The sequence below is a fragment of the Serinus canaria genome, chromosome 9 (genome assembly GCF_022539315.1).
Source record: "Serinus canaria isolate serCan28SL12 chromosome 9, serCan2020, whole genome shotgun sequence".
Lineage (NCBI taxonomy): Eukaryota > Metazoa > Chordata > Aves > Passeriformes > Fringillidae > Serinus > Serinus canaria.
The window spans coordinates 10568127-10584577 of record NC_066323.1 but is presented as its reverse complement, the minus strand read 5'-3'; the positions used below and the strand labels follow the sequence as shown (position 1 = coordinate 10584577).

Sequence of the window (16451 nt, the reverse complement as noted above, 5' to 3'; positions counted from 1 at the left end):
TTTGCATAGTGGAGCACAGCTCTGCCCCAGACAGCAGGTCCTGTCTCTCGGGGTGGTGTCAGTGCTGGGGCTGCAGCAGGGGCACAGAGCTGCAGTGCTGTGAGTGGTCACAGCCTGTGCTCAGAGGGGTCCCCACAGCATCCCTGTGGGACCCACCACTCCCTGGGTATCCTGCTGCATTCCTGTGCAGCTCCCCACAGGCTCTGGATCATCCTGCAGCGGCTGGCAGGGATGGCTCCCTATGCAGAGGGAGCCATCCTTTCCTGGAACTGCACCAAGCAGCTGCTTTCTCCATCTCAGGCAGGCAGAGCAGTGCAAGCAGAGATGGAATAAACACCTGTGTCCTGCCTCAAGTGACACGTGCATCCTTTAGGATGTTGCTTCCCGGTGCCAGCTGAGAATTGAGGAACTGAGGAGCCGGTGCTTGGGTAGGAGCCCAGGGAAGGTCATCCATCACCACGGATGCTTTTCAGCCCTTGATGTGAAGAAGGTTGTGGAGGGCTGTGTCTGTACAGGGTGTGTCTGCAAGCAGGGCCACAAGAGTGTCAGAAGATGGAGCTTTATACTGTGCTTAACTTCATCCAGGCTGCGGCTGGCATCCCGCCTGGCTCTACCCACATCTGCCCCCAGTACAGGAATGTGTGCAGACCAAGTGCCCAGCCCGTGCACTGCTCTTGCCCAGGGTCGTGGTCTGTGTCTTATTTCCAGCTTGTGAGGAAGAAGGGTGAAGGCATGCACCTGTAGGAGAGCACCCAGAGTCAGAAATGTGGGATGTGCCATGGATCAGCCCTTGGCAGAGGGCACATCCCTTGGGTCACTCACTCCTTTGGCCGCGTGTGAACTGGTCAAACTGGGAGCTGACACATCCCCTCCATGTCATTCTACTAATTCTTGTGAAGGGAAAACTGCAGCACTGGGAGGACCCAGTGAAGTGCATTTCTGTAGGTTCTTTACCAAGCCAGGATAACAGAATCAATGAGAGTGCCTATAAGCCTCAGTCAGTGGAAGGACAACCCCTTTGCTCAAGTCTCCTTGCCTTTGTTCTCCCAGTAGGTTTGGCATAGGTTTCTCCCATTGGATGTGGATGTTTGGCAGCACTCCAGGATGGGCAGCAGCTCCTGGGCAGCTCACAGGGTAAAAGTGATGCTGCTGCAGCAGCAGATTTTGTGATTTGGTGCTAATGGCTCTATAACTCCATTACTGTGCCTTTGTGGGGGGATTTCTTTATACACTAATTAACCAACAGTTTGATTTGATGGCGATACTCTGGGCTCTATTACAAGTGGGCAATTGTAACTCAACATCCCAGTGGGGCCCGTGGCACAAAGGAGGGGTTTGAAAGCTGCTTTTGGCAAAGGCTCCTTCATCCCACTGAGGGATGGAATGTCCTGATAAGGGGATGGAGCTGCAGGGCTTGTTTCACTCCTTCGAGGAATGGCATTAGGAGGCAGCCCTGAGGTCTGGTTCTGATTTGCTGTGAGACATCAGACTCCTTACCTGCAATTCAGGGAAAATGATACCTCAGTGCAGGGGCCTCGCAGGGTTCAGCTAAGATTAATAGGGGAGGGAGGGGAGATGAAATATCTGTGGCATTTTGTTGTTACTATTAATGATGTGGAGTGAAGCCAGGGCATCTCTGTGAATGATCACTGCATTTGCCTGTGGAGATCTGGCTGTGTTTCTGCCCTCCCCTACCCTCTACTAATCAGAACAAAGTTAAACTCTGTAGTAGAAGGGCTCAGAAACCAGCATTTCTCTGTGTCTGAAGGAAAAGCAGCACGTTTCCTGGTGTAATTAGGTCCAGGCTCTCAGGAAATGAAGGCTGTCTAGCTGATAAGTGTTTAGTAATGATTACCAAGCCAAGGCTGGGGAAAGCAAGCAAAATGTTTTCATTTCAGAGGTAGCAAATCCAGCTGAGATTTGTGGTGTGTGTCCTGTATGGAGACAATTGTCCCAGTGGTATGTGGCCTCGCTAGCTGCAGCACGAGCCAAATCTGCCCTGGTGTAAGTCCACAGGAGCCTCTGGAGCTGCACCAAGAGCCCGAGCAGCAGAGCACACATCTCCATACAGTGCCCCTGGGCTGTCAGAGGTGTCATTCACCCAGACTGGTGTCACTGCTCTCAAAGCCAGCAATTCCTCTCTCAAATTAGCAACAGTGCTCATCAAAGCTGGGAGAGCTGGAGGAGGGTAAGAAGCGCATTTTCAAGGGTAGAGTTACATCCTCTCCAAATGAAATGCACGTTTCTTCAGCGGTGCTGGGTAAACTGAATATGGCAATGCACCAAGGTGGGTTCTTCAGCATGCTGTGTGTCAACCCAAAGGACACCTCTCCCCCGAAATTTTAGGGTCAGATTTTGCAGGGAACATGTTTGGAGGTTGCTCTGCTTGAAGTCAACACAATCCATCCCGTGTCAGCATACTCATCCTGTCAACAACCCTTGAGACCTGATGTGCTCTCAGTGTTCTGGATGAGAAGGTGCCTTGTAGACCCCTTCCCTGCCCCGTTTTGTGTCCCTTCATTTCAGAAGATGCATTTTTGGGAAACCCAGTCCCTGTTGTATTCAGATGGGTTTGAGTTTTTTGAACACTGAGCATTGGAGGCACTGAGGAGTTTTGCAGCACTGCTGCAATTCCTCTTGCCTAACAGATGAGTCAGCCTGTACTTTGCAGTTCCATGTTTTTGGAAAACTCCACCATAGCCTAGTGGTAGGTCTTTCTAAACTACCACACGTGTACTCTGGTGAAAATCATATACTGATGTCTTAAAATCTCCCAAATCCCTTCTTTATTGCAGCCTGTATAGATGAGTTCCAGAAGGGATTACACAACTCCCAGGAGGACAGGGCCATCAGTGGCTTTTAAGCACAGCAGTCCAGAGGCAATTCCTGGTTCAAGAAGCCTGTAAGCTGCTGGGCATTGCTGACAATGCCCTGTGTGTGAGGGTCACTGTGTACCCACCATGTATTTATGGCTTGCCCTCAAGTGTCCACCCCTGGCCACTGCTGGGGGAAGATTCCTGGGATAATCAAACCTTTGGATTGGACTTGGCAGTCCATGCAGGCAGTGTTCCTGGCAGGACCTCTCCTTTGCTTTTCAGACCAACCAAGATTAAATTGCAGAACTGTGGCTATATTTTCCTGCTCCCTTTTTCTGCAAAATTTGTTTCCAGTGCCGTGCCTTTGTGCTGGCCCAGTAGTGGAGAATCAGCACAGAAATCTCTTTTCAAATATGACAGTTTTCTTCAAACCCACCTAAGGCATAAGCTGACTTTGCTTCCCCTTGGTGTCAGTCAGTTCCCCTCATGATGAACACAGCCCACCCCCAGTCTGCAGATCTTCTACAGACTTTACAAAATGCTTGGATTGGAATCCGATGGTTTATTTAATCAGATCTGCAGTGCCCTGATGTCCATCACCATCATGGTGGCTTCCATGAATTCAGCAGTGGTCAGTCATTATTTGCTGGTTTATGACTTGAGCCCAGTATTCCAGAAATACTGTGTCTGGAAAAAATGTGAATTAAAACCTCTTCCTTGAAGGCTGTCAAGGCTTTGGGTGAGGGAACAATGCACTGATATGCTGTGAGTCTGCTTTCTTGTTGAAATTTATGGTTTGTTTGCTTTTCCCTTTGCTGCCCCATCACAGATCAGGGCAGGGACAGATAACCTCTTCCCCAGACAGCACAGTCCTGTTTGCAGCCCAGCCTCAGGGCTCTACACTCTGCTTTTCAAACTAAAGCTCTGGTGCTAGTACCATAAACTGACCATGGTGACTGAGTCAGTCAGCACCTTCTCCAGGAGAAGACCTTTCTGTTGCTCAAGGTAAAGGTAGGGAGGCACAGGCCTTAAGCCTGTTGACAAGATTCCATTTACAGCATAAAAGGGCTGCAAAAAACAAGTATCATTTATCACCAGGTCGCTGTGGCTTCCTGGCTCTGGGATGGAGGTGGAAAACCATGTGTGTTCTGAGAAGGGCGTGTTCTGGGGACACAGAGCTGTTTGGATGTTGTTAGGTAGCAGCAGACAAGCATATACATCTGCACAGGAAACTTTGGCTCCCAAAGGGCATTCAACAGCTCATCATGTCTGACTCTTCTAAGAGGTGCTGAGCCATTGCTAAACCTTAGAAAGGGAGGAAAGTTTCTGCTGTAGGAATTTTTCTGCTTGTCTCAGATTTTTCTGTTGTGTTTTTCTTAAGTGTTTTAGTAATTACTTCTATAGAGATACCAGTGTGGAGACAGCTGGGTTAGGAGTCTGACCCAGTTATCAGCCAGTGCAGCTTGATTAGCTGCAGTGTCCAGGGAGGCAGGATGCTGGAGGAAATCCACATCTAAACTGCAAATCTGCTTTTAACTGCCTGCCAAGTTTGCTTTGTTCTGGTTGTCCCCTAAAAGCATGACACCCTCCTTCCTTGATAGCAAAGGCTTCCCTCACTCCTCGCCAGTGTGTTCAGTAAGATTCACCTTTCTGCTCCCAGGTATCTCCAGGTCTCTGGGGACCACCTGCCTCTCAGTTATCAGTCATAATATCAGATGAAAGCTCCTTATTTGTCTAACAGGCAGTGGCCTACAGGAGTGCTGGTGATCCCTGGGGAGGGGATAGTCACATCCTGCTTGTTCCCAGCTGCTCGATTTCATTAGCTTAAAATGCCTGGGCTAATCTTTGGTACTTTTCCAGGTGAGCAACCTGGAACCAGGCAACCAGGTTAGCTCAGGCTGCCACAGGGATGTTATAACAGGAGGAAGGACAGGCAAGAAAAAATTCTGCTGTGGAAAGCCTGGCTTTTTTTATACTGTCCACCTTTTAGTACCAAGCACTGCTTCTTGCCATTAGTGTGTGAGTGTATTGCTTCTCCCATCTCCAAGGGAACTGGTAATTATCTGGCCAGGGAAAACTCTGGGGAGCAGGAACTTCATGGGTAACCATCTGCACAGATTCCTGAGGGCTGAATACATCCCACCTTTTCCTCACTGAAAGTACTGTTTCACACACAACATAGCTGCTCTCAGAGTTTGTTAGGCAGAACTGAGTGTCTACACAGGACAAAGTGTGGCTCAGAGTGTGTTTCACAATCAGTCGGATCGAAGGTTCAGTAAACACAAACACATTTCCCACTGCTTGCTCTGCAGGTGAATCCTGCAATGCTTCAGTGTGTTGGAGATTTATATGGGAAGGGTCCTTCCCGCTGGGAAGTGGTTTTGCTGTGAGTCAATGCCCTGCTCCTTGTGCAGGATTTGTTACACAAGTGTGCACTGAAGCATGTAATGCACAGCCAGGAACGTGTGGAAATCTTCATTCTTACATGCCTGGGAACAGTTCAAGAAGAGCATGTCAGAGAGGGAAGGAAGGGAGAATGTGAGGGTCAATCTAATTAGTTTTTTTAATGCCAAATGGCCCTTTCAGTCAGGGTTATCCAGTCAGTCTGCTCAGCATGGACTCATGCACATATAAAATAATGCCAGCATGGCTCAAGTGAGAGATTCGTTAAGAAATATGATTTCTGTCTTCATTAACTGAAGGCTGCAAACACTTCATAGTAGGCTGCAAACACTTCAAGCATCATTCTGCAAATGTGTGACCCATCAGCAGAAGGAAAATTTCCTGATTAACTTCTCTGGAGAATTTCATCCTTCTTATTTGCAATAATAAAATAGTTGAGATAAGGTCAGATGCTATTTATAACCATCTCACCGCTCCTTGCTCCTTCTCTCCTGGGCAGTAAGCTCGGCACTGGCACAACCAGATTAATCCTTCATGGCACTGAACCTTTTATTTCCCTTGTTTGCTTGCAGGCTCCAGAGCCTCCTTCCTCTGCAGAGCCCAGTGCACTAAGCCTCCAATACAACACAGCAGCAGTGGAGCTGTGGAAAAGTTCAGAACAACATTATCTGTTCAGCAAACCAGGGATTGTCTGGGAGGTTGGAAACTTTGGTTTCTGGGTCAGCTGAATGGTTTGAAATCTTTCATCACAAGCTCCATGCCAGGTTCATACACTCTGCAATTAACTGAGGTTATGTGCAGGTAGGTCCATTCCTGGAATGGCAAGAAATGCTCAGGGATATGACATGTTTTCCAGTATATAAACCTTACTTCTGTTCCCCTCAAAAAAAAAAAAAAAAAAGTTTTAATTGAAACTGTATTTTATGTGATGAAGAAACTTTAATATAGAAGCAGATTGGGTTAGGACAGTTAGACACAGAATGTGTGACAGCTGCCAGTATCTGATATTAAGTTCAATGCAATGGGAACTCAGTATGAAAAACAGTCTGAGGTCTTGGTTATATCATACCTGTGACCTCTTTTCTCAATCAGTCAGGATCTGTATTGCTTTGGCTACCTTCTCTATAAAATCCTCTGACTTTTGCACCTCTTTTATCCTTGTTTCTTGCCCTGAAAAGCTCAGGATGAGTCGGGAGCAGCTGAATACCTGTAGTTGCTCTGACTGCAGCTGCTTCCCCCCATAAGCTGCAGAGTGTCAGCGTTCAGCACAAGCAGAGTGGTGGTGGGACAGCAGCCCTGGCTGCATGAGCTGACTGTAAAGCTGTGCAGTACTTGTCTCACAGACCTGGCACCCTGCCTGTTCCACTTCCTTATCCCCACTGCCAAGCTCCAGAGAGCAAACTTAAAGGACTGTGAGTTTTGGGTCATTGTAGCTGAAGCCATGGTGCTGCTGTGAGGCCTTTTCCCTCTGGAAGGGGACAGGAGTTTGTGCCAGCCTGCTGAGCATCTGGCACCAGAGGGGCTTTGGTCAGAATTCATTTGTCTGCAAAGGGTGAAGGCAAGTGTGAATTCAGAACATGTGCCTGCACGTGGAGCTGAGCCAGTCTGAGGTATCTGGGGCAGCTGTCAGTGATGGGGTGAATCCTCCAGGTTTCACTTTAGGGCACCCAACAGCCAGAGTGGGGGTAAAATCAAGCAGCAAGTTAGACATGTTGCAGTGAGACAGCTTGTTTCTTAAGCCCAGAAGGTTGGTGACTCTGCCATCACAGGTACAAATCAGGTTGCTCAGCATGGAGTTTTCTGGCTTAAACATACCTTGACAGGTAGCAGAATGACAATGAATAGTAAGGGTCTGTTAGCATTGTTTTATGTGACACCATGCAGCCCATGGAGGCTCCATGAGGGATTTTCTCAATGGTTATCACTGGGAATTGGGTTCGGTTGTCTAGTGATGATCAAGATGCTCATCCAGGTCCCTTCTCCAACCTGTGTTTGTTCCTGCACAATGCTCCAGGTACAGCAGCCTTCCTAGTCCAAGCCACCTCTGCAGGCTGGAAGCCACAAGCCCACTGAAGCCCAGGCCAGCACTGTCCCAGCTTGGAGTGAAACTGAGCTTTTGCAGTTTGCTGAAATACTTTCATCTGAGGTTCTGCTGCTTAAAACATTTTTTTATAAACCACTCCTAAATCTCATTGAGGAAAATAAACATCTTCCAGCATCAGAACCCCGCAGCACTTACATGTTGTGTTTTCCCCTTCTCAGCTCTAGGTGTTGGTATCTTAAGATCAAAATGGACAGGGCAGTGTGTTCCCAGGGCTCTCTCAGTGCTGATGCTCTGATTTCTTGTGTCTTCTCTGGCTGAAAAACACAGGGTTTGGTGCAAAGCTGCAGCAACAGTCCAGCAATGTCATTCCAGTGAGGTGAGCAAGCAGGGCTTAGAGCACATACTGAGGTTGTGAGTCCACATTTGTCATTTTTTCCTTGCTGATTTTCATTCAGCAGTTGTTGTGCAAAGATCAAAATTTCCTTGTGTTACGTGCTTGCACATGCTTATGGCCCCCAAGTTGCTTGCCATCCAAATAAATAAAATTACTACTCTGTGGGAGAAAAGCTATTATTTTTATGGTTATTAGTTAAAAACAATGGAAAATCAGGCACAAAGAAAACAAAATTATTTTTTTCCAATGGCTGCACAGTGAGATTGTGACACGGCCAGGAACTGAGTCCAGGTGTCCTGAGTCCCAGCCCAGACCTTTAAGCCCCAAAATATCCTGCTCCCTGTGAATTCAGAGCGTTTTGGCAAAAGCTTCCCCAGAGTGTTTCATAACTAATGTCAGAGCTAGACACTGAACATGTCTTACCAGTTAGGAATTTTGCTTTTATACACACTCACTGACTTAAAATCTCCCCCCACACTCCCCCAAACTCCCCCCAGCTGTTGGCTTCTTGGTGTTACTTGTATGTTTCTAAGGCAAATATGGAGCATGATAAATTGAAAAGCATTGAGTTGAAGTGTTCTGCTTTGAGTACACTTAGCAAACTCCAAAGGTCATCTCTTCTGTGTAGAGCCAGCAGGACTAGACTAGAGTGAGCCTTGTTTGAAAGGGATTTTCTGTTGTCTAGAAATCAGGCTTGTCCTATTTCACAGGGGTGGATGTTATCCAGAACTAAGCCCATCCTGGGATCTCTGACATTTTTTGACAGTTTACTGAAAAGGATCTAGAGCTAAGGGTAAAAAGAACATCCCACAGCAGACTTTTGCAGGTTGTGTCTTGAGGGACCACTTCCCTTTCTGAGAGGTCTTTAGTCCCTTTTAAATCTGCACAGGCAGGGTGCTGTTTGTGAATAGCAATCTGTGGTGTGGAAGGATGCAGTTCCCCCAGGCAGCTCAAACAGTGGCTTCTTAGCAGTCCTCTGGACCAGGTCAGCAGCTCACATCTCCAGCAAACCTTTTGTTTGATCCTGACTGTCTCTAATTTCCAGCTGCAGTGGCATTCCCACAGACACTCAGCAGGACCTGAAAATTCCCTTTGTGAGATGCTCTGGTCAGTCCCTTATCCACATCCAATGGTGTCCAGCTGCAATGAATGTTTCCAGAGTGGGATTATGTTGAAATTATCTATTTCAAAATGGAATTTATGTTTCTGAATAGGAATGTGTCTTTTTTTAAAAAAAACCCCAAACTTCTATTCTGAAGGGGTTTTGGTGTTTTATGTGCTGTCCTGGTTAAAAATTTCTTAGTCATTTTTCATGCCTGCTGGAAAGCCAAGGGATTATTTTGGAGAGTGGTGTCCTTTGGAAAACGCCAAATGAAGGACTGGAATAGATGTTGTTTTTGCAGTAAAATCTGGCTTCCCTGCACATGTTGTCAGTACAGAGATAATCCTTAAAAACTTCTGAAGTTTACACAAGGCGCATTTTTTGCATTTCTGTGGGCACTGCAGCACAGCTGTGCTTTGGTGTGCAGGGGGGTGGGCTGGGATGCCGTGGCTCTCACCTTCCTTTTGGGGACATTCCTGTGTGCTTCCTGGGCTGGCTGTGCCCCGGAGCCACTCTGCCCTGCTTCAGGGTGACAGGGTGTGAAGGTGACAGGATGTGACAGGGTGTGAAGCTCATGCTCCCCTGCAGGTCTCTGTTCCCATTCTGCTGGTGGGGTTTGAGCTGCTGTACCATGTCCCATGGATGTGCCTGAGCTTGCTGGCTCTGGTCCTCAGGAGCAGCCTTGCAGCAGTGGCTCAGGGCTTGCTGTGGGTTTTGCTGTCAAGGAGAACACTTGGACACAGCCTAGCCTGGGCTAGCATTAGCCTGGCCCTGGCTGACAGGTTTGGGTTGGACTGCTGATGTATCCCAGGGACCTGACTGCAGCTTGCTGGTACCCAGTGGTGTTGGCTTTCTTTCAGAAGCAAGTGTTTTAGTGACTTCTCTTTTGCTAGCTCGTGCAGAGGTCTCACCTGAACATCTGTTCTGCTCCTGATACTCGCAGCAGCTGCCATGGATGTGTTTGGCACAAGCAGTTCTGTTTGTTTATTAGGCTTTCTCCAGGGTGAAACTCATGTCTGGAACTGAAACTCATGTCTCAGTTCTGAATCTCTAAACCCAAAATAATTTGGTATATCAAAATAAACCTTCTTTATACCTCTGCCACCATCAGCAGAGTCTGGCCTTCTGCAGCAATACACAGCTGAGCTTAATAAATGGTCCTCAGTCCCTGTCTCCCAGCAGAAGCCCTCAGCCTGGACATGGCTCAGCCTCCAAGGCTTGTAGAGATAGCAGTCCTTGCAGCTGCTTTCCCCTCCTCTCTCCATCTCACATCTCATGAGAACATCTTTCCACCTGGAACTGTGCAGGGGTTTGGAGCAGCTGAGTTGAGAGGATGTGCTGCTGGGACAGGCTGGATCCCATCACCAACAGACCCTGTTGCAGTGACTTGTCTGGCTCTCAGGAGCTCCCTCTTTCCATTTCACTTATATGGGGCTTTTCTCTCAATTCAGCTGTTTCCTTTAGCCTCTGCATTCAGGTTATCCCATCATTTCCCAATCCAGAGGATGCAGCATAAACTGCTGTGTTCACCTTCAACATCACCAGTCTCACTTGGTCTTTCTCACCTTGTTACAGCTGAACAAGCTGGAGGAGGCAGCAAACGCAGCTCACACCTTCTTCATGGCAAACCCTGAGCACATGGAGATACAGCAGGACCTGGAGAACTACAAGACCACATCAGGGAAGGTCAGCTTGATTGACCACGAGGCCAGGCAGCACATGGTGAGTCTGAGGCTGAAGAGATGCCCAGCTTAAGTATCAGGAAGTCTGGAGAAGAGAGATTAGGAGGCCAAAAGAGACTAATCTATGAATGGGGAAATTCTTACCAATACAGCTAAACAAACTCTCCCTTTCAGCATTTTCCCTTAAGGCAAGCCTGCTTTTGCCTTCTCTCGGCACTCTGCTCTTTGATTGCTACTTCCCCAGCCTGGTCCCTCTATTCAGAGAACTCTGGGGCCATCCATGGCTGTGAAGACACACCAGCAGACAGCTTTGATGGAAGTCTCCCTGACATCTCAGCTCCTGTGTGTTTCCTCCATGAAAGATCTTGGCTCCTGTGTGTTTCTTTTGACCTGAGCTCTCCCACCTGGGCAGGGTACATGCACATGGGTGGCTGTGGTGGTGATGGTGCAGAGTGGCAGGCAGGAGAGTGTCAGCTGCTTCCAGCTCCACAAAACAAAAGCCCAAGTCAAATGCCAGTGCTACCCCAACTTCCCAATTCCACAAGACCAGGGGAGCAGGAGTGGCTGTTGGGTGTAATTAATGGAGGTGCTCATTAGGGGCCATTCTAACAAATGAGCAATCTGTTCTCTTGGCATTCAGTGTTGTTGTTTGGTGGGAGGGTAAAAACAAAAAACAACTACAAAAAAAAATTAATATAATGCATGATCTAAGAGTGGCACTGAGGAATCCCTAAGTATGGAGGAGTTCAGAAGAGCATTTAGGCAGGTTTATTAGGTTCCACTGCTCCAAAAGTCCAGCAGTGGCTTAAACATGGTTTGGTACAAGTAGATACCTCCTCAGATACCTATCAGATATAACAAGTGGTTATATCTGATAGGTATCTGAGGAGATTGTCCTGTCCCTGTCCCAGTCCCCTTGTACCTTCTTCAAGAAGCATCTGCAGGATGCTATGCTGCAGGCAGCATGGGCTGCTCATGGTTTGCGTTCTGCTTTGCAGGAGGACTACAGTGCTGGGGTGAGGCACTATGACAGGGAGGAGTACGGGCTGGCCATTGAGTTCCTGGAGCGTGCCCTGCAAGGATACTACTCTGAGGATGAGGATTGCCAGCTCATGTGCGAGGGACCACAGCGGTTTGAGGAGCACGAGCACCTGGATTACAAGGCTGGTCTCTACGAAGCTATTGCAGGTGAGATCTTTTTGCATTTTTAGAGTTCTCACCCCTGGTCCTGAAATGTTTATAATTATTGAGTTTGGGCCTTTGGCTGGATTTGTTGAAGTGTCTTCCCCCCCACCTCTGCTGCTGGTGAGTAACACTGCAGGAGGCACCTGGAAGCCCAGAAAGTGCAAACTCAGAGCACAGTGAGCTAGAACATCTCATTTTGGTCCTGAACAGAAGCTGGGCTAGAAGAATTGCATTTCCAGATGTGTGGAGCATTTGCAGCTTTCTGTTAGAGCTGGAAGTTGAGGTGCTTTATCTAAACTGCTTCCATTTCCCCTGTACACAGTCTCACACACCTCCCTGGAATCAAGACATTGCTGGCCTTTGTTTATGTTTTCTGTTTCTGAGAGCAATGAAGAGAGCAGCAGAGTTCTCTTGGCCATGCTCCAGGCGGCCAGGAAAGTTGCCAAAAAGGCTCGTAACTGGATTTTCTCCCCATCCAAAAGGATGGATTTGTCATTAGTGGAGGCCCACCTAATTATGATCTTGACTGAAATCTCTGGAGAGAATTGAACGTTGCTGTGTAATCTTCAGATTTGCATGTGTGGCTCTGAGCCAGAGAGGATTAAAACAGTTCATTCTCAGTGGAAATGAGATTACATTTAATTAGTTGTAAGGGAAGGAAGAGCAATAAGTTAAGGTTTGTTTGGTGACATAAATCTTATTTATCTGCTTATGGTCTTGGAGTTGCATCAAGCCCTGAAATCTTGCTTCTTATGTGGAAAATACTTCACTCAGATGCAGAATGTTTTTTGGGTTTGCATAATTCTGTTTGTGTCGAGACAGGAAATCAACCAAGAGGAGAAACCACCAGCGCTCCGGATGGGAAGCTGCCCCGGTGGGTTTTGTTTACCCAGGCAAAAAATAGAAGTGTTTGGAAAGGCTGCCTTGGTACCAGTGTGGCTGTCAGCTGATCAGGGCTGCTTTTAGAGCCTGGAGCAGGACACCCTGGATCAGGAGAGCAGCCTTCAGTGGCAAGGCAAACCCAGCACCCTTCTCACTGAAAGCTGCTGCTCTTCAGACAGGACAAACTGCTCCTGGGCTTTGCAAATCGAGTGCAGCCCCAGAGAGCTGAGGTGTTTCTGTGCTGGCCCTTCCTGAGCACTGACAGGCTCATGGTGTGGTGGTGCTCAGAGCAGGATGTCACCTGGGGGGGACAACAGCCAGAGGGTCCCTGCAAGTGCTGAGGCTTGGCCATGTGTGCCTGGCCATAACTACCCCAATCCCCAGGACCATTCAGGCACCCAAAGGAACATGGAATTGAGGGAGGGAAGTAAGATCCTTGGTGCAGCTGCTTTTAGGTAGCAAACTAGATGGCTCCTTCCAGGACAGCATAATCCAAAGTTCACCCCTGGTCCAAGGCACTCAGGCCCAGACATTTCAGTAGGGAGTGGGAACAGGTAATATACCAAGAAAAGAGAGTTTAGGGTTCTTCAAAACTCATTTCTCTTTTTAATCCCAAACTGATTTGCTCTGCTGCTGCTTGGGGTTGAAACACTCTCACCTTTTCCCCCCAAGGACAGATACATTTCAGTGAATTGATTACAGTACTAAGAAAAAGCAGTGCTTCTCAGTGATGGATTGATTATTTCAGATCTAGGATGTTTAAACAGGTTTAAATTACAACAATATGATTTATGTCCTTTCCCTTCTTGCTTTTCCTAATGTAATACCCTGGATATGCAGGGTAAGTCAGATAACTACTCAGACTACCTGTCAAGAGCCAAGAGCACATAGGCACTGTTCTGAGTTTCCACTTGGTTTCATTGCAAATTCCTCGGGTGGTTTTTATGGCAGCTCTAAGAAATGCTTTGGTAGCTGAGCACATGATTGTTTTCAAGCCTGTGTTTGTTTCTTAAGGTTTTTAATGGTGTGCAGAGACAGAGCAAGCAAATTAGATTCGTAAGTACATTGCAGCAACTGCTCCAAAATGGAATCAGATGTCAGTGTTGGCTTTGAAATTGTACAGCTGGTACAATGCCTATACTGTGGAGTCCCACTAATTAAGAAACTTTGTTAATGGCAAATGTCTACCATGTGCTTGTGATTCTCTGAGGGTGCCTCATCTTTGAGAAGCAGCAAACATGGGGATTTCTGCTGCCCAGATTTGCACCTCAGACCTTTCAGACTGGCCTTGCTTGGCCGTGCTGAGAACCTGCACCAGCCCCTCTTAGCTAAACCTCCCCGTGCCCTCCGGAGCGTTCTTGCTGCAGGAGAGGAGAGGATTAAAGATGAGCTGCAGGAAGGGAGTCTGGAGCTGGATGAGCTGCAGGAAGGGAGTTTGGAGCTGGATTTCATGTGGCAGCACACGTGGCCACCTTGTCTTCACCTCTCTGCTTGCTTTGTGGGCTTGTCTCTTGGGGTTGAAGTGCTACCTGCCACCTGCAGTCCCTGCACGCCGCCAGCTTCCTTGGGCAGAAGCAGCAGCTCCTGCCACACTAGAGAGATGCTCAAGCTCCCTCTACAGTTGAGAGAAGGAGGAAGGCGTTTCTTAAAGGGGGCAAAAATGTAACTACAACTCTGTCAAATTGGCTTTGGGGAGGAGCCTGAGCTCTTTCCCTCAGTGCGCACTCACCTGCCAGGCTAAAGCAGTGTGAGTTGTACATCCTTCAGCTCACGAGTTGGAACCTCGTGTCGGTGTCTGGGCACCGTCACCATCCCCTCAGCTCAGACCAGCTCTCCTCTTGTCCTGGCAGATCACTACCTGCAGGTCCTGGCCTGCAAGCACGACTGTGTCCGGGAGCTGGCCACGCGCTCCGGCCGCATCTCGCCCATCGAGAACTTCCTTCCCCTTCACTACGACTACCTGCAGTTTGCCTATTACAGAGGTAAAGCTCTGTCCTGCTCCTCACAGCACTGCTGCCTTCTCTTCATTTTGGGCAAGTTCAGGCTGTTCCATGTGGCAGTAAGGCTGTTTCCCCAATGCTCACACTACACTGATGCAGAGGCATGGTCTGAAAGAGAAGCAAAGGATGTTGGAAATGGTCTCTTCAAAAGTCAGGATGACTGAAATACAATGAGTATGTTTTATGAAGATGCTTTAGATCATCAGTCAGGTTTTAAAAGCCCAACCTATAGCTTAAACATTACTATTCTTTAAATAAATTGTGCTTTTTTTAGGGTCCTTTCATTTGCCTTTTAATATTAAAATCCTTGGGATTCATATGTTCCACATTTTCTGAAACGAACTGATACATTTTCTAAGTTAATGTATAGCAGACAGATGACTTACCTCAAGCTTATCCCAAAATGCCAATTTTTGCCAATTACCAAATATTTTAGGATTCACAGTAAAGCTGCAGGAGTTGGCAGCGTGGCAAAATGTCAGGTGTTGGCAGTGCTGAAAAATCATGCCAGTTGTGTAGCACACATCTGTGTGCTATTTTATTATGTTTTGTTACATAAAAGAATATAGAAATCTGCTCTCTCTGGCTTTTGCAAATACTCTGCAAGTGTCAAAATTTCTATTAAAACATAAAGATTCTTCATTCATCAACACGAAGGGAAGAAAGCAGGAGGAGTCAGTTCATGTATGGTGTACAGGCTTCTTCATTCCTCTGCCCAGTTCGAGGTTTGCTGTGGTGGGTGAAAACCCCTGGGTCTTGAGAGATGCTGCACAGATGAGAATCGGTTTGATGCCAGACCGTATCCATGTCCTGCCCATCCATCTGGATGCAATTTGGATACCATCTGGTCTGTGCATGATGGCAGCAAACTCTTGTTTCTGTGCCTCAGTTTCCTTGCTGAGGAGGTGGAGTGGTTAAGACAAAGAGGCATCAAAAGAGCCCATGAAGTCCTGGGCTGCCATTTCAGCTGATGGGGAGCTCAGGCTTTGCTTCCCTCCCTGCAGAGTCCCCTCCTGGGCTCTGTGTGAGCCTCCTGTGCCCCCCTGACCACTGCTGTGTTCCCCCCAGTTGGTGACTACGTAAAAGCCCTGGAGTGTGCCAAGTCCTACCTGCTCTTCCACCCGGACGATGAAGATGTCCTGGAGAATGCAGGTTATTACGAGGGTCTCTTGGAAGGTGCAGTGGATTCAGCCACCATCAAACCCAGAAAGGTGAGAGTGAGTGACACCTCAGAGCTCTTGGTGGGAGGCTTTAACAAACAACGTGGTGGAAATAAAAGAGGCCTGGCAGCTTTCCCCCAGTGGGACCACTTTAAAAACAGAGGCAGAAGTACTGTGCTCATTGGTGATGCTGAGGAGGTGATTTCCAGGGTGCAAGTTCAGAGTCGCTGGTGTGGGGGAGAAGCTGGTGGGCAGGATCTGCTTTAAATGGGGACTTCAGCCTAGTAGAGCCTGAGCAAGGGCAGGGAGGGCAGTGACCAACAGTGCAAACCCTCCTCTTGCCCAGTGCTCCGGGGGACACGCTGAGCAGGAATGCAGTGAAACACCGAGCAAAGGGCAGCATCTCTTCAGACAGGGCTGAGAAATACTGTCCCAGGGGAGGCTGGGATCTCAGCATTACTCTCAAGTCTCTTAGCTTGGAGTCCAGGGCTCAACCTGTTCTGCAGACAGTAGCTCTGCTATCACAGGGGTAGGCTGGGGTCAAATAACCAAACAGTGTGTGTTCCATCACCCAGCAGGACAGGCTTCCTCTCCAGTCTGGGCAGCCCTTATTTGTGGCCCTGGGGCTGCCTTCCTCACCATACAGAAGTTCCTCCATCCCGTCCCATCCCATCCCGTCCCGTCCCGTCTCGTCATTTCTCTCGTACCATAAATAGAATATTGGCAGGAACTGGTTTTTCCTTTGAGAATTCCTTGACTTCCAGGTAAATCAAGGTGAATTTG

General features: G+C 48.0%; 1 protein-coding gene across 2 annotated transcripts in view; it reads left to right on the top strand.

Annotated features, from left to right (window-relative positions):
• P3H2 (prolyl 3-hydroxylase 2) overlaps positions 1-16451 on the top strand; it is a 63846-nt gene that overhangs the window by 36834 nt on the left and 10561 nt on the right. For both annotated transcript variants that reach the window (XM_009089141.4, XM_050978188.1), the window contains 4 exons: positions 10335-10481; positions 11440-11629; positions 14359-14490; positions 15577-15719. In XM_009089141.4, coding sequence (XP_009087389.3) covers positions 10335-10481; positions 11440-11629; positions 14359-14490; positions 15577-15719 — 612 coding nt within the window. The remainder of the gene's footprint in view (positions 1-10334; positions 10482-11439; positions 11630-14358; positions 14491-15576; positions 15720-16451) is intronic.